We start from the raw sequence: 22,772 nt of genomic DNA on the forward strand, positions 1-22,772 counted from the left end.
TTGGAACTAGCTCTCTTTAATTTATCTTTGAATATTTTACAATAGTTAGCACTTAATTAATATGAACAAAAAATAAAGGCTTACTGATTCCAATCATCGCTGGTATGTTTTTTTTTTTCTCTCTCCATTTTTGATACTTTAAGAAAATCCTCTGCAAGCTTGTGGAATGGGACAGTAACTTCTTATTCACTGCAGAGAAGCTGAAATCTATTGTACAATTCTGCAAAGCCACATGATTTGGGCTGCCGTGGGGTTGCTATTGTTAAGTTGCAAGTATCAACAGCTATGAAAAGGCATGCTTACATAGTCATTTTATAAAGGTTTTATATAAGAATATGACAGGATTTTTTTCCATTAACTTTCTCGGTATAGACTGTGCCCTGGTCTGAAACCTAATGTCATATGGTGATGTGTGATTCTTTGTTGCTACTTTATCAATGACTTTTGTAGGAGTGGGCAGATTAAAACACCTCATCCAGAGAAGTGGCCCTGCTAAACTACCCAGGGAAAAAAATGCTGAGAGATCTTAAGGACTGAGGAGTTCTGGTAGGTTTTTTTTGTTTGTTTGTTTTGAGGATTGGATGGATGATGGTATTTTTCAAGGTGAGTGGTAGATTTGCTTCTCTGAAGGAGGTGTTGGTAACTTCCATTAGCCGTGAATAGTTTGATATTTATTAGCCAAGAGGGACGTTCAGTAGACTCCTTCAGCTTCAGTGAGTGTGTTGAGGCCATATACCATCAAATAGTGGCATGGTGGCTAATGCGGTCAACTCTGGTTCAGAGTTTTCTGCCTTTTAGTGGCTGGTGATTTGACCCAGTGACTGGATTATGAAGTCCAGATTGCCAGGCAGAATAACCCTGCTGGCTGTGGTTTTGCAATTGTGATGGAGGTAGAGTAGACACTTTTTTCTTTCCTTATTATGGTGGTGTACTTCTTTCAGAAACCTGTATGCTCTTGAATGGATTTGGAGTGAGTTTATCACAACTGATGTTCTCACCGGCTGCCTACGTGCTTCATCTGCTGAAGTTTCATGGTGATTTCCTCAGCATGTGTGGGGGAGGGACAGTGTAGAGCCAAGTCACAAATGGTAGTGGTGATATGCTGGAGGGTAGGATACAGAGGGACCTAGACAAATTAGAGGATTGGTCCAAAAGAAATCTGATGAGGTTCAACAAGGACATGTGCAGAGTCCTGCACTTAGGACGGAAGAATCCCATGCACCGCTACAGACTAGGGGCCGAATGGCAAGGCAGCAGTTCTGCAGAAAAGGACCTAGGAGTTACAGTGGACGAGAAGCTGGATATGAGTCAACAGTGTGCCGTTGTTGCCAAGAAGGCCAATGGCATTTTGGGCTGTATAAGTAGGGGCATTGCCAGCAGATTGAGGGACGTGATTGTTCCCCTCTATTCGACATTGGTGAGGCCTTATCTGGAGTGCTGCGTCCAGTTTTGGGCCCCACGCTACAAGAAGGATGTGGAAAGAAGGATGTGGAAAAACTGGAAAGCGTCCAGCAGAGAGCAACAAAAATGATTAGGGGACTGGAACACATGACTTATGAGGAGAGACTGAGGGAACGGGGATTGTTTAGTCTGCAGAAGAGAAGAATGAGGGGGGATTCGATAGCTGCTTTCAACTACCTGAAAGGGGGTTCCAAAGAGGATCTAGACTGTTCTCAGTGGTAGTAGATGACAGAACAAGGAGTAATGGTCTCAAGTTGCAGTGGGGGAGGTTTAGATTGGATATTAGGAAAAACTTTTTCCCTAGGAGGGTGGTGAAGCACTGGAATGCATTACCTAAGGAGGTGGTGGAATCTCCTTCCTTAGAAGTTTTTAAGGTCAGGCTTGACAAAGCCCTGGCTGGGATGATTTAGTTGGGGATTGGTCCTGCTTTGAGAAGGGGGTTGGACTAGATGACCTCCTGAGGTCCCTTCCAACCCTGATATTCTATGATATTACACTATTAGCCTTTTGACCTTGTAGTTGGGTGGTTTGCCTTTAAAACCCTTAAGCTTTCAGCACAAATTTGAAAGTTTTTTGCATGCAGACTGGCTTAAAGAGACTGAGGATGGGAGGAATTATGTTTAACTGTATTTTCTAGTTGTTAAAATAGAAGTAAAATAAGTCTTTCTGGCTTTATTTTTCAGCTGTAGCAGAAGTGAAACTTCGAGATGATCAGTATACCCTGGACCACATGCGTGCCTTTGGCATGTATAATTACCTACACCTTGATTCTTGGTACCAGGATAATGTCTACTATGTTGATCAACTTGGAAGGGTTATGAATTTATCAGTGACTCTGGTAAGAATATATTTTCTTTTTTAAAAAAAATGAGAGGTGTGGTGGGACAAGAGAAAAGAAAATGAAATATGCAAGCACAAAAAACTGAAGAGGGGAAAATCTAGGGGGAGGAGAGTGTAGAAGGGGAGTGGGGGGAATCTATAAGGGAAGTTGAGGGGGAGTTCTATGGCTTTTGTTATACGAGAGGTCAGACTAGATACCAAGATCAGAAGGGACCATGGGTAGTTTTCTATGACTTGGAGAAAGAGAAGGGTGCAAGGTAGGGTGTGGGGTTTGAAACAAAAACCAAGGAAGTGATGGGTTTCAGTGCTGTTTTCTCCCAGCTCTTCCTTTTCTGAAAAGGGTCCTCCTTTATTTTCATTCTGAAAGGGGAAGAGGAGGGTGCCTAGTGACTGGATGAAGGGAAGAAAAGAGTGGGCACCCTTTTCTAGTTGGCAAAATGATCCTCCTTAATTCTCCTTCATGTTCTTTGTTTAATTTGAAAAATCTCTTCACTGTATAAGCATAAGAAGAGAGAGATTGTGATGGGTGGGAGTTAGTGATGAGGGCATCTCTGGCATGTACAGACCAAAAACTTAATTTGGGCCAAGTAGATGGGTGAAGGACCTTTGGGTTTACTCAGTGGAATCTGAGTAAATTAGACCAGTGGTTTTCAAACTCTTTTTCTGGGGACCAGTTGAAGAAAATTCTTGATGCCCGTGACCCAACGGAGCTGGGAATGAGAGGTTTGGGTGTGGGAGGGGCTCAGGGCTGGGGCAGAAGGTTGGGGTGCAGGAGTGAGGGCTGCAGGGTGGGGCTGGGAATGAGGGGGTCAGGGCTCTGGGCTGGGGGTGCAGGCTCTGGGGTGAGGCTGGGGATGAGGGGCTTGGGGTGCAGGAAGGAGTTCCAGGTTTGGGGGGGGGCTCAGGGCTGGGGCAAGGGATTGGGGCGTGGGGTTGTGGCACGGACTTATCTCCGGCGGCTCCCAGTCAGCGGCACAGTGGGGGTGCAGAGGCAGCCTTCCCACCTGTCCTGGCACCACGGACCATGCTGCGCCCCGGAAGTGGCCAACAGCAGGTCCAGCTCCTAGGCGGAGGCACACGACCCTCACTCGCAGGCGCCGCCGCGCCCCTCCCCCCCCAGTTCCCATTGGCTGGTTCCTGGCTATTGGGAGTGCAGAGCCAGTGCTCTGGGTGGGGGCAGCGTGCAGAGCCCTGTGGGCCCCCCTGCTGGACCCGCTGCTGGCCACTTGCGGGCGCAGCATGGTGTCGAAACAGGTAAGGATTAGTGCTGACCACAGCGACCCAGTGCCTGACATGCCATGACCTAGTACTGCGTTGCGACCCGACCTTTGAAAAACACTGAATTAGACTAAACCAGAAAAGATGGTGGTTCTGTGGTTTTATATCAGCATTCTCCAGTAGTAGAATCTATGCTATATTTTGAGGCTGTTTTATCTGGATTTAGCAATTTCCATTATAAGGTAATTCTGCAAGAGGAAATACTACCTGGACACAGCGTTTCTGATAAACGTCTGGTGTTGTACTTAACAATAATTGTAATAAGCCGACATTGGGATTCATGGGGAATAGGAGAACATGTTACTGGTGATATTAACTTTTGTAAATGCCATTTTAGTATTTTTAGCTTTGGACATGTCCATCCCCTGTGAAGTAAGTCTATATTTCTCACAATTGAGGCTTATATTTAATTGGACAACCTTTACAGGTAGTGTGATGTAAGAACATGGCTGAAAATTTGTGATTTGGTGTTAAGTTTGTTTTGATTGACTCAACACTTTTCACTTATCAATATGGATTTAAACATTTTCTTTTGTTTAGATAAACACTTTGTTCATAATTGGATCTAGTTAATTTAAACAGCAGTGCCTCATGCATTTTCTTGATTAACATTTTACGGTAAGAGGCAAAATGAAATACTGATAGATCATTCACATGATAAGATTTTCTCTGGTAGTGAATGACTCAGCAGCTAATTCTGTTTTCAAAACAGTGATAAAGTTATATAACGTGTCAGTGGAATTGTGGAACATCATTACAGCTTGAGGATTATAGAGACTATTAAGCCTATAAAATACAAATTTGTCATTCACTATTCGTTTCCTGTTCCTTTCTCATATCCCATTCCTTACTGAAATGTGGGGGTTTTCCTAGGCTATGTTTGAGTTTGAAATGAAGGCTGTTAAAGATTTTAGGAGGTGGGAGGGAATATCTAATCACTTAATTATAATCTTGTAGATGTTTAAAATCAGTGGTGATTACATATACTTTCCAATTTACCTTGATTGAAAGCAAGTTGGCTGCAATGATGAGGTTGAAGAGTGGCATTGTTAGAGACGAAAATGGAGGGGAATCCTTAGGTGACTCAAAAAAGGGGATGAGGAAGGAGATCGTCTGTCTCGCCAAAAGATTATCCAGATACCCTATTTCGCCTGTCTTCCTTCAAATGGCCTAGACAACTTCCATATTGCTTTGTCACCTTCACTTTTAGATACACAATCTTCTGCATAGTTGCTTTCAGCACCATGCAGTCTTTTCATACTCTTATCTCTGAACTCTACAGAACTTGGTTTAACCCTGCTGTCATGGATTTAAGCCACAATTACACTTAGTGGCAGTAATGAGATATCTGACCCTTTAAGACTGAGCATGCGAGTCTCCATGGCTATGCTAATCCATTTCAGTGATTGGACTGCAAAACAAATCTATGGGCTGAAAGAAACCACCACTGAGAGATTAAGTGGGTCCACAGTGGCAGCTCATAGTTAGGAGGGAACCCAGGTTGCTCATTCTGTTTAGGACTTGAAACTGGAGCATTCAAGTATGTGGATGGGTTGGTGCTCCCCTCTTTCTTGAGCTAAAAGTGTTTACCCAAAGCTACTAGGCATGAAATACCCCCATAGTAGGGCTTTGAGTGACACTCTATAAGCTGCTTTCCCCTCATAAATTGAGGCTGTAGAAGGAGTTGACAGTCTCTCCTGGAGATACAGAAACTTTACCTGTGTGTTTTGGACTTTGCCAAATCTCAGGGGACAGTCAGTATACCCAGCAGAAATGCCTGGGAGAAAGAAACCTATCCAAGGGAAGCCTTTGTAAAGAGTGGGCTTGCAACAAGGCCAATTATTTGTAGTTTTACTGTATTGCTGGGCTGAGAAAGGAAGGGTTTTATGGATCCCATCATACTGAAGTCTAACTTTTTCCTTTGTTAAAAATAGTGAAATACTCTCTCTAACTATAATTTTTTGAGCATTTAATCAAGAACATAATTGCCCTACTTCACAAGAGACAGTAGTTGTCATCTGTCATATGCAGTTAATTGAAATCATATGGATATTCTTTCATACTACAACTCACTCTGCAGAAATCCCTTGGCAACAATTAGGGAAATATCACAAAGACTCATTAATATCCTCCCATGAGTTTTTTTTTTTTTTTATTCTATTAAAGTCTGATTACTTGTCACATCCTCATATTCTAAGCAGAGAAATCACTTGTTTCATGACTATTTTGTTTGAGATGGAGAGAGAACTTTTTAAAGGTATGAAAATGAATTTGTATACAGAAACTTCAATAAGATCACTCACTATGAGCATGCTTCACCACTCATATCTATCAAATGTATATCTGTACATGATACTCATTGATATCATGTAGTTAAGGAGTGTTGCCATTGACTTAAGTGGCAATATCTATCAAAATAAAAAATGAAATGAATAAATATATTCTAAGTCCTGATTCATTTTCCAAGGGGATAGAACTTGTGTCCTTCCTTCATTACTTATCAGATTTAAAAAAAAAACAAGTAAATACTTTCTCTTCTGCTAGAGTCTACAAGATATCTACTTCTGAGGATCAAAGTGCTTTACATACATGAACAGATGTGATGGAAGTAATTGTTATAACTAGCTTACTGAAGATGCCATCCACAACTGCAGAGATGAGGACAAGGAAGTCTTTGCCACTTTTTCAGATGACAAACATAAAATGAAAAAGATGAGTGCTAATCATGATCATGTGCAATTGTTCTAAACTGCAGTGTGGTGTTCAGAACACTCTTTAAACCTAGTTGAGAGAAAAGTAACATCATCTTGGCCAAAAGCACAGTGTGGAAATGTAAAAATTCTTCCACTATCACATTCAGCTTCATGGTGGTTTAGGAGGATTGATGCCTCAGTTTCTCAGTGATATTCAGTGGAACTCTTGAGAGTATTGTACTTCTCCATTTGCATCCAAGTATCATATGTTGAGATTTGCGTTGAGGTTGAGAAGGACTTTATGTAAAATGTATATTTTATCTTGATCAACTTAACTGTGTGGGGTATTGTAGGCTGCTGTGAGCCCTGTGCGGGACTTGCAGCTGGAGGCCCTCCCTGCTGCTGGGGGCTGACAGCCTGAGCTGTGAGTCATGCGCAGGGCTCATAGCTGGAGGCTCCCCCCGCTGCCAGGGGCTGACAGCCAACAGGCAATGGAGGTAATGCAATGTCTACAAAGATACTGTATCACCCTAACTACATTGATCTAAGAGCTATGCCTCTTGCGGAGGTGGAGTTATTAGATTGGCTTAGGGGGCGACTTATGTCAGTAGGATCAATGTTGTAGTGTATGGAGTTAGGTCGACCTAACCTGTAGTGTAGACCTTATTATTCAGGTCTTATTCAGAAGTAAATTTATTTTAGTAGTTCTTTGAGTGGTTGCAGATGTGTATTCCACTCAAGTGTATGATTGCCTAGTGCACAGAGAGCTGGAGACATTTTTCTTGTAACAGGATCTGTTGGGGTGGCATGCATGCCCTATAGTCCTTTTGGCTCCTCTCAAAGCTATATAAGGTTGGCACTGCCCTGACCCCTCTCCCTACAGCTCCTTCTTACCATCTGCAGCCTGAATCAGAATTCCCTGTGTTGGTTTTCTCCTCATGGCTTTTCTTCTGCATCATAGTTTGTGGCTCAGACCTTAGTAGTATAAATTAGCAGCAGATAGGCATTGTAGTGTAGTGTTAGTTTATTATATTCGGTTTAGAGTTCATAGTTAGTTTTGTGCTGCCCACCACTGTAGGTTAAGCAACACTCCATGGGCTTCAAATATTGCCCATCACGTGGGCTGTGACTTGCTGCTTTTTTCTCCTGTGGAACATCTCTAAAGTTGATTTGTTTGTTACAGAAGAAAACAAGAAACGTCACCACTTTTGTTCTTGGTGAGTGAGCCTGGATTGTGACCCTCCCAGTGCCTTTATGTTGGACTGAATCCAGGTTCTAATGTACGTTATCCCCAATCCATCAGATCCCACAGGTTGTTCACAAGTTGAGGCAAGACCATATCAGATTCATCCTGATTGGTCTGGCCAAGACAGTACTGTTTTTTCAGACCTCCTCAGTCTCTCTGTTCAGCTTCCTCTCCCTCTGCTCCTCCTCCCAGAGCTACTATCGCAGTAACACAGTCGAATGCTACATCCAGATTTGTGCAGAATCCACCTCACAGCATGGCTTATGAATGGTTAGATTAGGAGGAGTGGGCTTGTTTCTTTGTAGTTCAAAAGATTGTACTCAACACCAGAAAGCAATTAACAATGGTATACTTACCTGGCCAAGTGAGACAGGTTCTCCGTTTGGCCCACTTCTCATGGGATACAAAGCAAGAGCATCTTTTACACTTGAAATGCTCTGGCATTTTATTGAGTTCTCTGAGGGTGCACCTTGCTGCAATCTCTGCTCTCCATTCCTCAGCACAAGAGGGCTTGGTATTCTCCAGTCCTACGGTGGCTAGGTTTCTCAAGGGAGTCACACACTTCTATCCATTTATTAAAGACACTCCTCTTGGGACCTCACTGTATTGGTGGCGCTTATGGATCTGCTGTTTGAGCTCTTGGCTTCACCAAAGCTATGTGGTCCTCAGTGCATAGTGTTACTTGACATTATGCAGTTACTGCCACTTCCAGATATGATGTGAACTCTGATATAGCAATATTGCAGTTCTTGTTTAGACTCTGAATCCACCTTCAAGTGGTAATGCTTTGGAGCCACTTGAAAATACACATCTGCAACTGTTTGAAGAAGAAAAAATGGTTACTTATTTGTTCAGTAACTGTTGTTGTTTTAAGGTGGGAATGTAGATGTGTATTCCATGACACACGCTCTGTCCCTTCCTCGGAGTATTGAACATCCTCTTTGGTGTGAAAGAAATGAGAGGTGCTGGGGAAGCACTGCCCTTATATAGCCTTGGGAGGTGTTACAAGGAGGTGTAGGGCATCAATGCCACCCTACTGGGTTTTGCTCTGTGTGTGTGGGGGGGGGGGGGGGGAGAGGAAGTGTTTCTGGCTGTTGGTACACTAGGTGTCCTCACACCTGAGTGGAAAACAAATCTGCATTGCATCTCCAAGAACACTTACTGAAGAACAGGTGTTTTTCATTGGAGCTTTATCCTCCTTCAGCTACAGTGAACTAAGGTCACACTACTTCTGAATGAGTGTGCCCACAGAGGTTTAGTGTACTTTAACTAATGTGTTTTCATGTCACACCTCTGGTTAATTTGTCTTAATTTTCCTGGCTGTCCCCATGTAGACAAGCCCTTACAGAAGCAATTGAAGGAGGCTTGGGAGGCACTTGACAGAATAGAAGCAGACACTACTGTTCCAGTCTCAGTGGAAATCTGGTTTAATCTAATTAATAGCAAGGATATAGAACTACGTGAGGACAAAATCTAAAAATCTGAGAAGCTGTGGAATCTTTTTTAATCATTTAGGGCTTGTCTACACGGTGCATTAGTATGCACAAGCTAAGGTGTAAATTGTAGTGCACGCCAGTGTGTAGTGTACTAACTATTTATGTGAGACTATATCAGCACTCACTAAAGAACTTCTAGTGTTCACAGGGTTTAACAGGGTTCACACAGACAATTAGCGTGCAAAAAGATGGTGCACACTGGAATTTACACCCCAGTTGTCGCTTACTAATGCACTGTAAATAAGCCTTTATCCAACAAGACTGATCCCAAATACACAGGTCATAGGTGGACCAGAACAGGAAGAAGAGCAGTATTGTCAAGTCTCATGATTTTACTGAGAATCTTGCAGTATTTACTGTATTTTTCTTGAGGCCCAGCTCCTGAAGATGGCATTACATGAGAATCTTGACTCTCATAAACAAACTAGGGAAATACAATCTAGCTGGAGCTACTATAAGGTTGATGCATAACTGGTTGGAAAAATGTTCCTAGAGAGTAGTTATCAGTGGTTCACAGTCAAGCTGGAAGTGACTGTGGTTCACAGTCAAGCTGATCAAATGAGATCCCGCAGGGATCAGTTCTGGGTCTGGTTCTGTTCAGTATCATATCTTCACCAATGATTTAGATAATGGCATAGAGAGTACACTTATAAAGTTTGCAGATGATACCAAGATGGGAGGAGTTGCAAGTGCTTTGGAGGATAGGATTATAATTCAAAAAGATCTGACAAGCTGGAGAAAGGGTCTGAAATAAATAGGATGAAATTCGATAAGGACAAATGCAAAGTTCTCCACTTAGGAAGGAACAATCCGTTGCACACATACAAAATGGGAAATGACTGCCTAGGAAGGAGTTTTGTGGAAAGGGATCTGGGGGTCATAGTGGATCACAAGCTAAATGAGTCAACAGTGTAACACTTCCAAAAAAAAGTGAACATCATACATCTCAGAATTAGCAGGAGTGTAGTAAGCAAGACACAAGAAGTAATTCTTCCACTCTGTGCTGATTAGGCCTCACCTGGAGTATCGTGTCCAGTTCTGGGCACCACGTTTCAAGAAATGTGGACAAATTGGAGAGAGTCCAGAGAAAAGCAACAAAAATTATTAAAAGTCTAGAGAATGAAAACATTGGGTTTGTTTAGTCTGGAGAAGATTGAGGGGGGACATGATAAAACCAGTTTTCAGGTACATAAAAGGTTGCTACAAGGAGGAGGGAGAAATTTTTTTCTTTAACCTCTGAGGATAAGATAAGAAGCAATGGCTTAAATTGCAGCAAGGGCAGTTTAGGTTGGACAAAAACTTCTTGACTGCCAGTCTAGTAATCTCTGGAATAATTGCCTAGGGAGGTTGTGGAATCTCTCATTGGATATATTTAAGAGCAGGTTAGACAAGGATGGTCATGGATGGTCTAGATAATACTTAGTCTTGCCATGAGTGCAGGGGACTGGACTAGAAGACCTCTTAAGGTCCCTTCCAGTGCTTCAATTCTATGATTTTTTTTTTTTTTTTTAAAAGTAAGTTTCTAGTCCCCATAGATGTGGAGAAAAGCTGGAAGATGTGACCAAGTTTAGCTTAAAGGCTCAAAAATCAGAAGACAAATCCCAAATTTATTATTTTTCAGAAAGCTCATGATTAAGTCTTGTGATTTATTTTTTTTTTTTTTTTTTTTTTGCTGGGGGGAAGGTCTTAACTCATGTTGTTCGAACACTTGAGATTGGCAGTACTGGAAGTGGCTGAAATGTGGTTGATGGAACATAACCCTGAATTTCATTTTTCTTTTCTCTCTCTTTCCAACAGTTACATTTGGGGTTGAAATCTGGGCCTCCAACTTTGTTTGCAAAGGAGGTTTTGTGGCAATTCATTTTGGTTAAATGCTCCTTTTAAGATAAAAGAAAAGGAGTACTTGTGGCACCTTAGAGACTAACCAATTTATTTGAGCATGAGCTTTCGTGAGCTACAGCTCACTTCATCAGATGTTTACCGTGGAAACTGCAGCAGACTTTATATACACACAGAAATCATGAAACAATACCTCCTCCCACCCCACTGTCCTGCTGGTAATAGCTTATCTAAAGTGATCAACAGGTGGGCCATTTCCAGCACAAATCCAGGTTTTCTCACCCTCCACCCCCCCACACAAATTCACTCTCCTGCTGGTGCTAGCCCATCCAAAGTGACAACTCTTAACATAATCAAGTCGGGCTATTTCCTGCATAGATCAAGGTTTTCTCACATCCCCCCCCGCCCCCATACACACACAAACTTCCGAGTGTGAAGATTATTTTCCAGATTTTTTAATCTCTTACGTTAGATCTGTCAGGTATTGATTTCCCTGTTCTGGTTGGAGGAGTGAATTGTGATCTTTGAAGGACCAGATAGGTGGTGATGTACAGTTCTGAAACCTGAATTTGAGACTATTTGGACACTTAGAGTTAAGACTCCCTATTTCCTCTCTTCTCAATTAGAGGTTGAAAGGTGTGTGGTCTCCTGTGACACAACCCTGAGCATAGCCCTGTGTCATTGCTGTATTGTTGACACTTGTATTTGAGTTGTAGGGTGTTACAGGGGTCAGGAAAGACTTGTTTCTCTCACATATTCGTCAGTGCGCAACTTGCTAGATATTATAGCCTACTTCACCCTATAGAAAATCCGATGTTTCAATGGAAGCTTAAAAATCAACTCAAAATAAGGGAGCTGAAATGACTGACTTCTGCTCTTGCTTGCTCTTTCATTCTTCCCTCCAACAAGCTTTTTAAATGAGTGGTGTAGTTCAATCGGTGTAGTGATGCAAATACAGCAACTCAGTATATCACCGTTAGGGAATTAATTTGCAACTTCTCAGTTACTAGCTTTCTAATTGCTCTGACAGCTTTGTGTAATACACTGTCATTTCTAATCTGAATTCAAGTAGGCCCAAAAGGCAGTTGAGCAATATGTTCTTACATCGGCTCATCAGCTGGTCCATCTTGCTACTGCTTATTAAAATGGTACTTACCTTAAATCCAATTTGTTTTGTATACACGTGTACATATTGTGAATTCAGGCCTAATTTTTAATTACATCTGGAAGATATGAGGAGTTTCAAGTCCCTTCAGAAATACAGTGGGTCAAAGGCAGACAAAGCCTAGGTTTTCACAAAAATACATAATGGGCACAGATGATGAGGATCACTAAGTACATAGACATTGTTTAAATAGTATGATTGTGACTTCAGGATATGTAACAAGACATTTCTCATTTATCAACAGTGCACTGTTTCCTTGATCTCCTGCTGACCCTTTTTATACAAAAAGGGTGTATTTGGCCTCGAACACAAGTAAATTACTGGAGAAGTTGTCCATGTTTTTTATATGTACCATATTTCCCCAGGATTTTATAAAAGCGGATGTAGCTTCCATTGTTGCACCAGAAAATATTTTGGTGGTATTAGGGTTTCTCATTTTGAAATGTAGTGCCCTCCCACCACTTTCATTATAAAAATATGCAGGTACTCAATTGGCAGTACTCCTTTTTAAATACATTGAAATATAAAATGTGTCTCAACCAGCAGTCTACATCAGGTTCTGTCCCTGTCCTGTTTCTCCTTCAGGTATTATTTTTCCAGCTCTTTTTTCCTCAGTTTTTTACTTTCAGTTGTCTCCTTATTACGCTTCTCAGTTCTTCCTTAATTCCTGATTCATTTCTTTGATTCTATGTTGCTTTACTTAGCACTAGTCTACACTAGAAGTGCTATATTAGCGCAGCTGCAGCGCGTCTGGTGAAGATGCTCTATGCCGAAAGGAGAGATTTCTCCCGTCGGCATAATTACTCAACCTCCATAGGAGATGGAAGCTATGTCTGCAGGCAAGCACCGACATAGTGCTTGTGTGGACCGTGCTTAGGTTGCTGTAATTTGCATTGCTCACGGGGTGGCTTCTTCAAATCCCTGAGCAACATAAGTTATATCAACATAAGTGGTACTGTAGACCTGTCCTTAGTTTGATCTTCGTAGTCTTTGTTTTTCTCATGTTCCTCTTTATTTAGTCTGTATTGTACTTCCTCCTTTTCTTTGTCTTTTTTCCTTTTCTATCTGCAGTATAGGAAGTATCCAGAATAATGCCTCATTTGAAGTGAAGCTGCTGTGATAAAACACCAATAATTGTTTAACAGTTCAGATGGTTATATTTTTAATAAAAAGAAAAGGAGTACTTGTGGCACCTTAGAGATTAGCCAATTTATTTGAACATAAGCTTTCATGAGCTACAGCTCACTTCATCGGATGCATACTGTGGAAAGTGTAGAAGATCTTTTTATACACACAAAGCATGAAAAAATACCTCCCCCCACCTCACTCTCCTGCTGGTAATAGCTTATCTAAAGTGACCACTCTCCTTACAATTTGTATGATAATCAAGGTGGGCCATTTCCAGCACAAATCCAGGGTTTAACAAGAACATCTGAGGGGGAGTAGGAAAAAACAAGGGGAAATAGGTTACCTTGCATAATGACTTAGCCACTCCCAGTCTCTATTCAAGCCTAAGTTAATTGTATCCAATTTGCAAATGAATTCCAATTCAACAGTTTCTCGCTGGAGTCTGGATTTGAAGTTTTTTTGTTGTAATATCGCAACTTTCATGTCTGTAATCGCGTGACCAGAGAGATTGAAGTGTTCTCCGACTGGTTTATGAATGTTATAATTCTTGACATCTGATTTGTGTCCATTTATTCTTTTACGTAGACACTGTCCAGTTTGACCAATGTACATGGCAGAGGGGCATTGCTGGCACATGATGGCATATATCACATTGGTGGATGTACAGGTGAACGAGCCTCTGATAGTGTGGCTGATGTTATTAGGCCCTGTGATGGTGTCCCCTGAATAGATATGTGGGCACAGTTGGCAACGGGCTTTGTTGCAAGGATAGGTTCCTGGGTTAGTGGTTCTGTTGTGTGGTATGTGGTTGTTGGTGAGTATGTGGTTGTTGGTGGCTTCAGGTTGGGGGGCTGTCTGTAGGCAAGGACTGGCCTGTCTCCCAAGATTTGTGAGTGTGTTGGGTCATCCTTCAGGATAGGTTGTAGATCCTTAATAATGCGTTGGAGGGGTTTTAGTTGGGGGCTGAAGGCGACGGCTAGTGGCGTTCTGTTATTTTCTTTGTTAAGCCTGTCCTGTAGTAGGTGACTTCTGGGAACTCTTCTGGCTCTATCAATCTGTTTCTTCACTTCCGCAGATGGGTATTATAGTTGTAAGAATGCTTGATAGAGATCTTGTAGGTGTTTGTCTCTCTCTGAGGGGTTGGAGCAAATGCGGTTGTATCACAGAGCTTGGCTGTAGATGATGGATCGTGTGGTGTGGTCAGGGTGAAAGCTGGAGGCATGTAGGTAGGAATAGCGGTCAGTAGGTTTCTGATATAGGGTGGTGGTTATGTGACCATTGTTTATTAGCACTGTAGTGTCCAGGAAGTGGATCTCTTGTGTGGACTGGACCAGGCTGAGGTTGATGGTGGGATGGAAATTGTTGAAATCATGGTGGAATTCCTCAAGGGCTTCTTTTCCATGGGTCCAGATGATGCAGATGTCATCAATATAGCGCAAGTAGAGTAGGGGCATCAGGGGACGAGAGCTGAGGAAGCGTTGTTCTAAGTGAGCCATAAAAATGTTGGCATACTGTGAGGCCATGCGGGTACCCATAGCAGTGCCGCTGATCTGAAGGTATACATTGTCCCCAAATGTAAAATAGTTATGGGTAAGGACAAAGTCACAAAGTTCAGCCATCAGGTTAGCCGTGACATTATCAGGGATAGTGTTCTTGACAGCTTGTAGTCCATCTTTGTGTGGAATGTTGGTGTAGAGAGCTTCTACCTCTATAGTGGCCAGGATGGTGTTATCAGGAAGATCACCGATGGATTGTAGTTTCCTCAGGAAGTCAGTGGTGTCTCGAAGGTAGGTGGGAGTGCTGGTAGCGTAGGGCCTGAGGAGGGAGTCTACATAGCCAAACAATCCTGCTGTCAGTGTGCCAATGTCTGAGATGATGGGGTGCCCAGGATTTCCAGGTTTATGGATCTTGGGTAGTAGATAGAATATCCCAGGTCGGGGTTCCAGGGGTGTGTCTGTGCGGATTTGATCTTGTGCTTTTTCAGGGAGTTTCTTGAGCAAATGCTGTAGTTTCTTTTGGTAACTCTCAGTGGGATCAGAGGGTAATGGCTTGTAGAAAGTGGTGTTGGAGAGCTGCCGAGCAGCCTGTTGTTCATATTCCGACCTATTCATGATGACGACAGCACCTCCTTTGTCAGCCTTTTTGATTATGATGTCAGAGTTGTTTCTGAGGCTGTGGATGGCATTGTGTTCTGCACGGCTGAGGTTATGAGGCAAGTGATGCTGATTTTCCACAATTTCAGCCCGTGCATGTTGGTGGAAGCACTCTATGTAGAAGTCCAGTCTGCTGTTTTGACCTTCAGGAGGAGTCCACCTAGAATCCTTCTTTTTGTAGTGTTGGTAGGGAGGTTTCTGTGGATTAGTATGTTGTTCAGAGGTATGTTGGAAATATTCCTTGAGTTGGAGACGTCGAAAATAGGATTCTAGGTCACCACAGAACTGTTTCACGTTTGTGGGGGTGGAGGGGCAGAAGGAGAGGCCCCGAGATAGGACAGCTGCTTCTGCTGGGCTGAGAGTATAGTTGGATAGGTTAACAATATTGCTGGGTGGGTTGAGGGAACCATTGCTGTGGCCCCTTGTGGCATGTAGTAGTTTAGAAAGTTTAGTGTCCTTTTTCTTTTGTAGAGAAGCAAAGTGTGTGTTGTAAATGGCTATACAGACTAACACGGCTGTTATTCTGAAACCTATATTTTTAATGACTACTGAATCAGGCTGTCATATCATTAGGTGTTTTGGAGGAGTTCATTAGTCTCACATTTCCTTTTTTATCATAATCAAATCAAAATCATAATCAAAAAAGCATGGAAGGCAAGGAGATAATACAGGAAAAAGAGGGAATTGTGTATAAATTATAACCTTAATGTCAGTTAGAGATGCTGAATATTCAGCACTCTTGAAAATCAGATCACTCATTTTGGTGTCTAATTATGGATTTATGAGCTTAACTTCAGGGTCCTATTTTTGAAAATCTGAGCATCTTCATCTTGCATTTTGCACTGGCAGGATTCAACAGCAAGATACCAGACTGGATAAATGATTTCTTTGTCCTGGTATATATTTTTCTTACGTTTTAAACATGGTCCATTCATGATTGTATTGGGTAGGGAAGTTGAATTTGGAAAGGGAAAAAAGTGATCCTGTCAGTCTCAAATAATATACATGGACAGAAGACCAACAGGTTGTATTTAAAACACAAACAATAGGTGATTACATAAATGTGGGTCAAAGCTGATCTGCAAAAGGTTTTTTAAAGGATCTTCTGGGTGTTTTTATGATGTCTAAAAGTGAATGAGGGAGGAAGGGTTTAAGGTTTTACTTGATTTTTATCTTAGAACAGTGGTTCTCAAACTGGGTCGGAACCCCAAAGTGGGTCACAACCCTGTTTTTGTTGGGTCACCAGGGCTGGCTTAGACTTGCTAGGGCTGAAGCGGAAGCCCAAGCCCCACAGCCCGAAGTCGTAGCCGAAGCCCGAGCCCCACTGCCCAGGGCCGTAGTCCAAGGGCTTCAGTGCTGGGTGGTGGGACTCAGATTACAGGCCCCCTATCTGAGACTGAAGACCTTGGGCTTCTGCTATGACTCTCCCACCTGTGGCGGCAGGGCTCAGGTGGGTTCAGGCTTCAGTCCCACCGTCTTGGGGTCATGCAGTAATTTTTGTTATCAGAAGGGAGTCTCAGGGTATGTCTACACTATGAAATTGGGTCGAATTTATAGAAGTCGGTTTTTTTAGAAATCGTTTTTATATAGTCGATTGTGTGTGTCCCCACACAAAATGCTCTAAGTGCATTATCTCAGTGGACTGCTTCCATAGTACTGTGGCTAGCGTCGACTTCTGGAGCGTTGCACTGTGGGTAGCTATCCCACAGTTCCCACAGTCTCCGCCGCCCATTGGAATTCTGGGTTGAGATCCCAATGCCTAATGGGGTAAAACATTGTCGTGGGTCGTTCTGGGTACATGTCGTCAGGCCCTCACTCCCGTGAAAGCAACAGCAGACAATCGTTTCGTGCCTTTTTTCCTGAGTTACCTGTGCAGAAGCCATACCACAGCGAGCATGGAGCCCACTCAGCTCACTGTCACCGTATGTCTCCTGGGTGCTGGCAGACGCGGTACTGCATTGCTACACAGCAACAGCCCATTGTCTTATGGCAGCAGACGGTGCAATAGGCCTGATAACTATCGTCATCATGTCCAAGGTGCTCTTGGCAACCTCGGTAAGGTTGGTCAGGAGCGCCTGGGCAGACATGGGCGCAGGGACTAAAATAGGAGTGACTCGACCAGGTCATTCTCTTTAGTCCTGCCAGCAATCCTATTGCACCATCTTCTGGCGAGCAGCCAGGAGATGAGGATGGCTAGCAGTCCTACTGCACCATCTGCTGCCAGCCAAAGATCTAAAAGATAGATGGAGCAGATCAAAACAAGAAATACACTGGATTTGTTTTGTATTCATTTCCTCCCCCCCTCCCTCCATGAAATAAATGGCTGACAATGGTTTCGGTTAGGTCTGTTAGGGGCACCTTGAAAAGTTTAATGGAGATTCAGTCCTGCCTGAAATAGTAGGGGGAGGGATAGCTTGGCGGGTTGAGCATTGGCCTGCTAAACCCAGGGTTTTGAGTTCAATCCTTGAGGGGGCCATTCTGTGTGACAGTTATTTTTGTTTCTCCTTAATGTAAAGCCACCCCCTTTGTTGATTTTAATTCCCTGTAAGCCAACCCTGTAAGCCATGTCGTTAGTCGCCCCTCCCTCCATCAAAGCAATGGCAGACAATCGTTCCGCGCCTTTTTTCTGTGCAGACGCCATACGACAGCAAGCATGGAGCCCGCTCAGATCACTTGGGCAATTAGGAGCACATTAAACAGCACACGCATTATCCAGCAGTATAATGCAGCACCAGAACCTGGCAAAGTGAAACTGGGCGAGTAGGCGACGTCAGCGCGGTGATGAGGACATGAACACAGACTTCTCTCAAAGCACGGGCCCTGGCAATGTGAGCATCATGGTGCTAATGGGGCAGGTTCATGCAGTGGAACGCTGATTTTGGGCCCAGGAAACAAGCACAGACTGGTGGGGCCGCATAGTGTTGCAGGTCTGGGACGATTCCCAGTGGCTGCGAAACTTTTGCATGCGTAAGGGCACTTACATGGAACTCTGACGTGCTTTCCCCTGCCCTGAGGTGCAAGAATACCATGATGAGAGCAGCCCTCACAGTTGAGAAGCAAATGGCAATAGCCCTTTGGAATCTTGCAACACCAGAAAGCTACTGGTCAGTCGGGAATCAATTTGGAGTGGGCAAATCTACTGTGGGGGCTGCTGTGATGCAAGTAGCCAATGCAATCAAAGATCTGCTGATATCAAGGGTAGCGACCCTGGGAAATGTACAGGTCATAGTGGATGGCTTTGTTGCAATGGGATACCCTAACTGTGGTGGGGCCATAGACTGAACCCATATCCCTATCTTGGCACCAGAGCACCAAGCCGGTGAGTACAAGCAAGGGGTACTTTTCAATAGTGCTGCAAGCACTGGTGGATCACAAGGGACGTTTCACCAACATGAACGTGGGATGGTTGGGAAAGGTGCATGACGCTCACATATTCAGGAACTCTGGTCTGTTTCAAAAGCTGCAGGAAGGGACTTTTTTCCCAGACCAGAAAATAACCATTGGGGATGTTGAAATGCCTATATGTATCCTTGGGGACCCAGCCTACCCCTTAATGCCATGGCTCATGAAGCTGTACACAGGCAGCCTGGACAGTAGTCAGGAGCTGTTCAACTACAGGCTGAGCAAGTGCAGAATGGTGGTAGAATGTGCATTTGAACATTTAAAAGCACGCTGGCGCAGTTTACTGACTTGCTTAGACCTCAGCAAAACCAGTATTCCCATTGTTATTACTGCTTGTTGTGCTCTCCACAATATCTGTGAGAGTAAAGGGGAGACATTTATGGCGGGGTGGGAGGTTGAGGCAAATCGCCTAGCTGCTGGTTACCCACAGCCAGACACCAGGGTGGTTAGAAGAGCACAGGAGGGCACAGTGCGCATCAGAGAAGCTTTGAAAACCAGTTTCATGACTGACCTGGCTACAGTGTGAAAGTTCTGTTTTTCTCCTTGATGAACCCCACCCATTTCCCTCCTTGGTTCACTCTACTTCCCTGTAAGCTAACCACCCTCCCCTCCTCCCTTCAATCACCGCTTGCAGAGGCAATAAAGTCATTGTTGCTTCACATTCATGCATTCTTTATTTATTCATCACACAAATAAGGGGATAAAGGCCAAGGTAGCACTGGGAGGGGTGGTGGAAGAGGGAAGCACCGGGAGGATGGTGGTGGAGGAGGGAAGGACAAGGCCACACAGCCCTTTAAAACTTATTGAATGCCAGCCTTCTGTTGCTTGGGCAATCCTCTGGGTGGAGTGGCCGGAGGGCCCCCTCCCCCCCAACCACCTTCTTGGGCATCTGGGTGAGGCTATGGAATTTGGGGAGGAGGGTGGTTGGTTACACAGGGGCTGTAGCAGTGGTCTGTGCTCCTGCTGCCTTTCCTGCAGTTCAACCATATGCTGGAACATATTAGTTTGATCCTCCAGGAGCCTCAGCATTGAATCCAGCCTCCTCTCATCATGCTGCCGCCACCTTTCAGCTTTAGCCCTCTCTTCAGCCCGCCACCTCTCCTCCCGGTCATTTTGTGCTTTCCTGCACTCTGACATTATCTGTCTCCACGCATTCGTCTATGCTCTGTCAGTGTGGGAGGACAGCATGAGGTCAGAGAACATTTCATTGCAGTGCTTTCTTTTTTCGCCTTCTAATCTTCGCTAGCCTCTGAGAAGGAGAAATCCTGTGATCCTTGAAACACATGCAGCTGGTGGAGGAAAAAAAAGGGACAGTGGTATTTAAAAAGGCACACATTTTACAGATCAATGGGTACACTCTTTCACAGTAAACCTTGTTGTTAACATTACATACATAGCACATGTGCTTTCTTTACAAGGTCGCATTTTGCCTCCCCCCACCATGTGGCTAACCCCTCCTCCGTCTCCCCTCCCCATGGCTAACAGCGGGGAACATTTCTGTTCAGCCACAGGCAAACAGCCCAGCAGGAACAGCCACCTCTGAATGTCCCCTTAAGAAAAGCACCCTATTTCAACCAAGTGACCATGAATGATATCCTTCTCCTGAGGATAACACAGAGCAATAAAGAACGGATGTTGTTTGAATGCCAGCAAACATACACTGCAATGCTTTGTTCTGCAATGATTCCTGACTAAGTGCTACTGGCCTGGCATGGCAAAGTGTGCTACCATGGTGGACGGAATAAGGCTGCCCTCCCCAGAAACCTTTTGCAAGTACATCCAGGAGAGCTTTATGGAGATGTCCTTGGAGGATTTCCGTTCCGTCCCCAGACACGTTAACAGACTTTTCCAGTAGCTGTACTGGCCGCGAATGCCAGGACAAATTAATCATTAAACACGCTTGCTTTTAAACCATGTATACTATTTAAAAAGATACACTCACCAGAGGTCCCTTCTCTGCCTGGCGGGTCTGAGAGGCAGCCTTGGGTGAGTTCAGGGGGTACTGGCTCCAGGTCCAGGGTGAGAAACAGTTCCTGGCTGTCGGGAAAACCGGTTTCTCCGCTTGCTTGCTGTGAGCTATCTTCCTCGTCCCCAAAATCTGCTTCTGTGTTGCCTCCATCTCCATTGAAGGAGTCAAACAACATGGCTGGGGTAGTGGTTGCTGAACCCCTAAAATGGCATGCAGCTCATCATAGAAGCAGCATGTTTGGGGCTCTGACCCGCAGCGGCTGTTCGCTTCTCTGGTTTTCTGGTAGGCTTGCCTTAGCTCCTTAAGTTTCACGCGGCATTGCTTCGGGTCCCTGTAATGGCCTCTGTCCTTCATGCCCTGGGAGATTTTTGACAAATGTTTTGGCATTTCAAAAACTGGAAATGAGTTCTGATAGCACGGATTCCTCTCCCCATACAGCGATCAGATCCCATACCTCCCGTTCGCTCCATGCTGGAGCTGTTTTGCAATTCTGGGACTCCATCATGGTCACCTCTGCTGATGAGCTCTGCACTGGCCTGCAGCTGGCCAAACAGGAAATTGAAATTCAAAGGTTCGCTGTTCTTTTCTTGTCTACCTGGCCAGTGCATCTGAGTTGAGAGTGCTGTTCAGAGCGGTCACATTGGAGCACTCTGGGATAGCTTCCGGAGGCCAATACCGTCTAATTGCATCCACAGTACTCCAAATTCTACCCGGCAAGGCCGATTTCAGCGCTAATCCCCTTGTCAGGGGTGGAGTAAAGAAATCAATTTTAAGAGCCCTTTAAGTTGAGAAAAAGGGCTTCGTCGTGTGGATGGGTGCAGGGTTAAATTGATTTAACGCTGCTAAATTCGACCAACTCCTAGTGTGGACCAGAGCTCAGTGCAGTGAAGTTTGAGAACCCCTGTCTTAAAAGTATCAAGAATGTGAAGTCTGGTCTTCCTTGGTTTTGCTGGAGGATCTCATGTGGGGATCAGTTCATGCCTATTGTAAACTCTCACACATTAATGGAAGGGGTGAGGAGGTGTTCCATGAAGAAATCATTTATATAATGTTAATCACTGGAGTTTTAGCTATTAAACTAAAAAACGCAAAAATACTCCAAAGCAGAATTTTAAATATAAAAATATTTTGTCTTGATTGTTTGATGTCTCAGTTTTTTTGATGTCATAGCTTCATTAGTTCTACCTTCACTAGTCTTTCAAAATGTAAAAGACTTGAATTCCTAGGCTGTGTTTTTATTAGGAGAACAAAAGCGTGCTTTTACCTTGGCCTAATTTTTAATTTAACCTGTTTAACTCGTGAAAACTACAAACTACCTGGTCTTCATTAGGATTTTACCTCCAGTTAGTTAAAAATACAGCTATTTTTCATAATCAGCACAAAGCCCTACTAGATTTAAAAAAAAAAAAAAAAAAAACACTTAAGAGATTCTGTAATCCCATAAAGACACAAAGGGCACAAGCCAAATATACTTTCTCCTACCCTCCTTGTACATTCTTCTTTGTATTGGGCTAAAAACCTCTCAACATTGTGTTTGCCATGTATTATGTCTTGTGTAGAAGATAGATTTGAAAGAGCTGTTACTCTTATGTGTTTGTTTACACTTACTGTGAGCAGTGGTGATTGCCAACTATGTTGGCTTTAATTATGGCTGTCAATTAATCACAGTTAACTCACGAGATTAACTCCAAAATTAATCGCAAGTAAAAAAAATTAATTGCCATTAATTGCACTTATAACAATAGAATACCAATTGCTATTTATTAAATATTTTTGGATGTTTTTCTACATTTTAAATATTGATTTCAATTACAACACAATACAAAGTGTACAGTGCTCACTTTATACTATTTATTACAAATATATGCACTGTAAAGAAAATAGTATTTTTCTGTTCACCTCATACAAGTACTGAAGTGCAATCATGAAAGTGTAACTTACAAATGTAAATTTTGTTTTGTTACATAACTGCACTCAAAAACAGTGTAAAACTTTAGAGCCTATAAGTCCACTCAGTCCTCCTTTTTATTCTGCCAATCGCTAAGACAAACAAGTTTGTTTACATTGACAGGAGATATTGCTGCTTGCTTATTATTTACAGT

The 22,772-nt window shown here is 43.4% G+C and overlaps 1 protein-coding gene across 2 annotated transcripts in view; it reads left to right on the forward strand.

Annotated features, from left to right (window-relative positions):
• NUDCD1 (NudC domain containing 1) overlaps window positions 1-22,772 on the forward strand; it is a 149,761-nt gene that overhangs the window by 11,459 nt on the left and 115,530 nt on the right. For both annotated transcript variants that reach the window (XM_073330307.2, XM_073330308.2), the window contains exon 2: window positions 2,145-2,299. In XM_073330307.2, the coding sequence (XP_073186408.1) occupies window positions 2,145-2,299 (155 nt within the window). The remainder of the gene's footprint in view (window positions 1-2,144; window positions 2,300-22,772) is intronic.

Source organism: Lepidochelys kempii, chromosome 2 (genome assembly GCF_965140285.1).
Source record: "Lepidochelys kempii isolate rLepKem1 chromosome 2, rLepKem1.hap1, whole genome shotgun sequence".
NCBI lineage: Eukaryota > Metazoa > Chordata > Testudines > Cheloniidae > Lepidochelys > Lepidochelys kempii.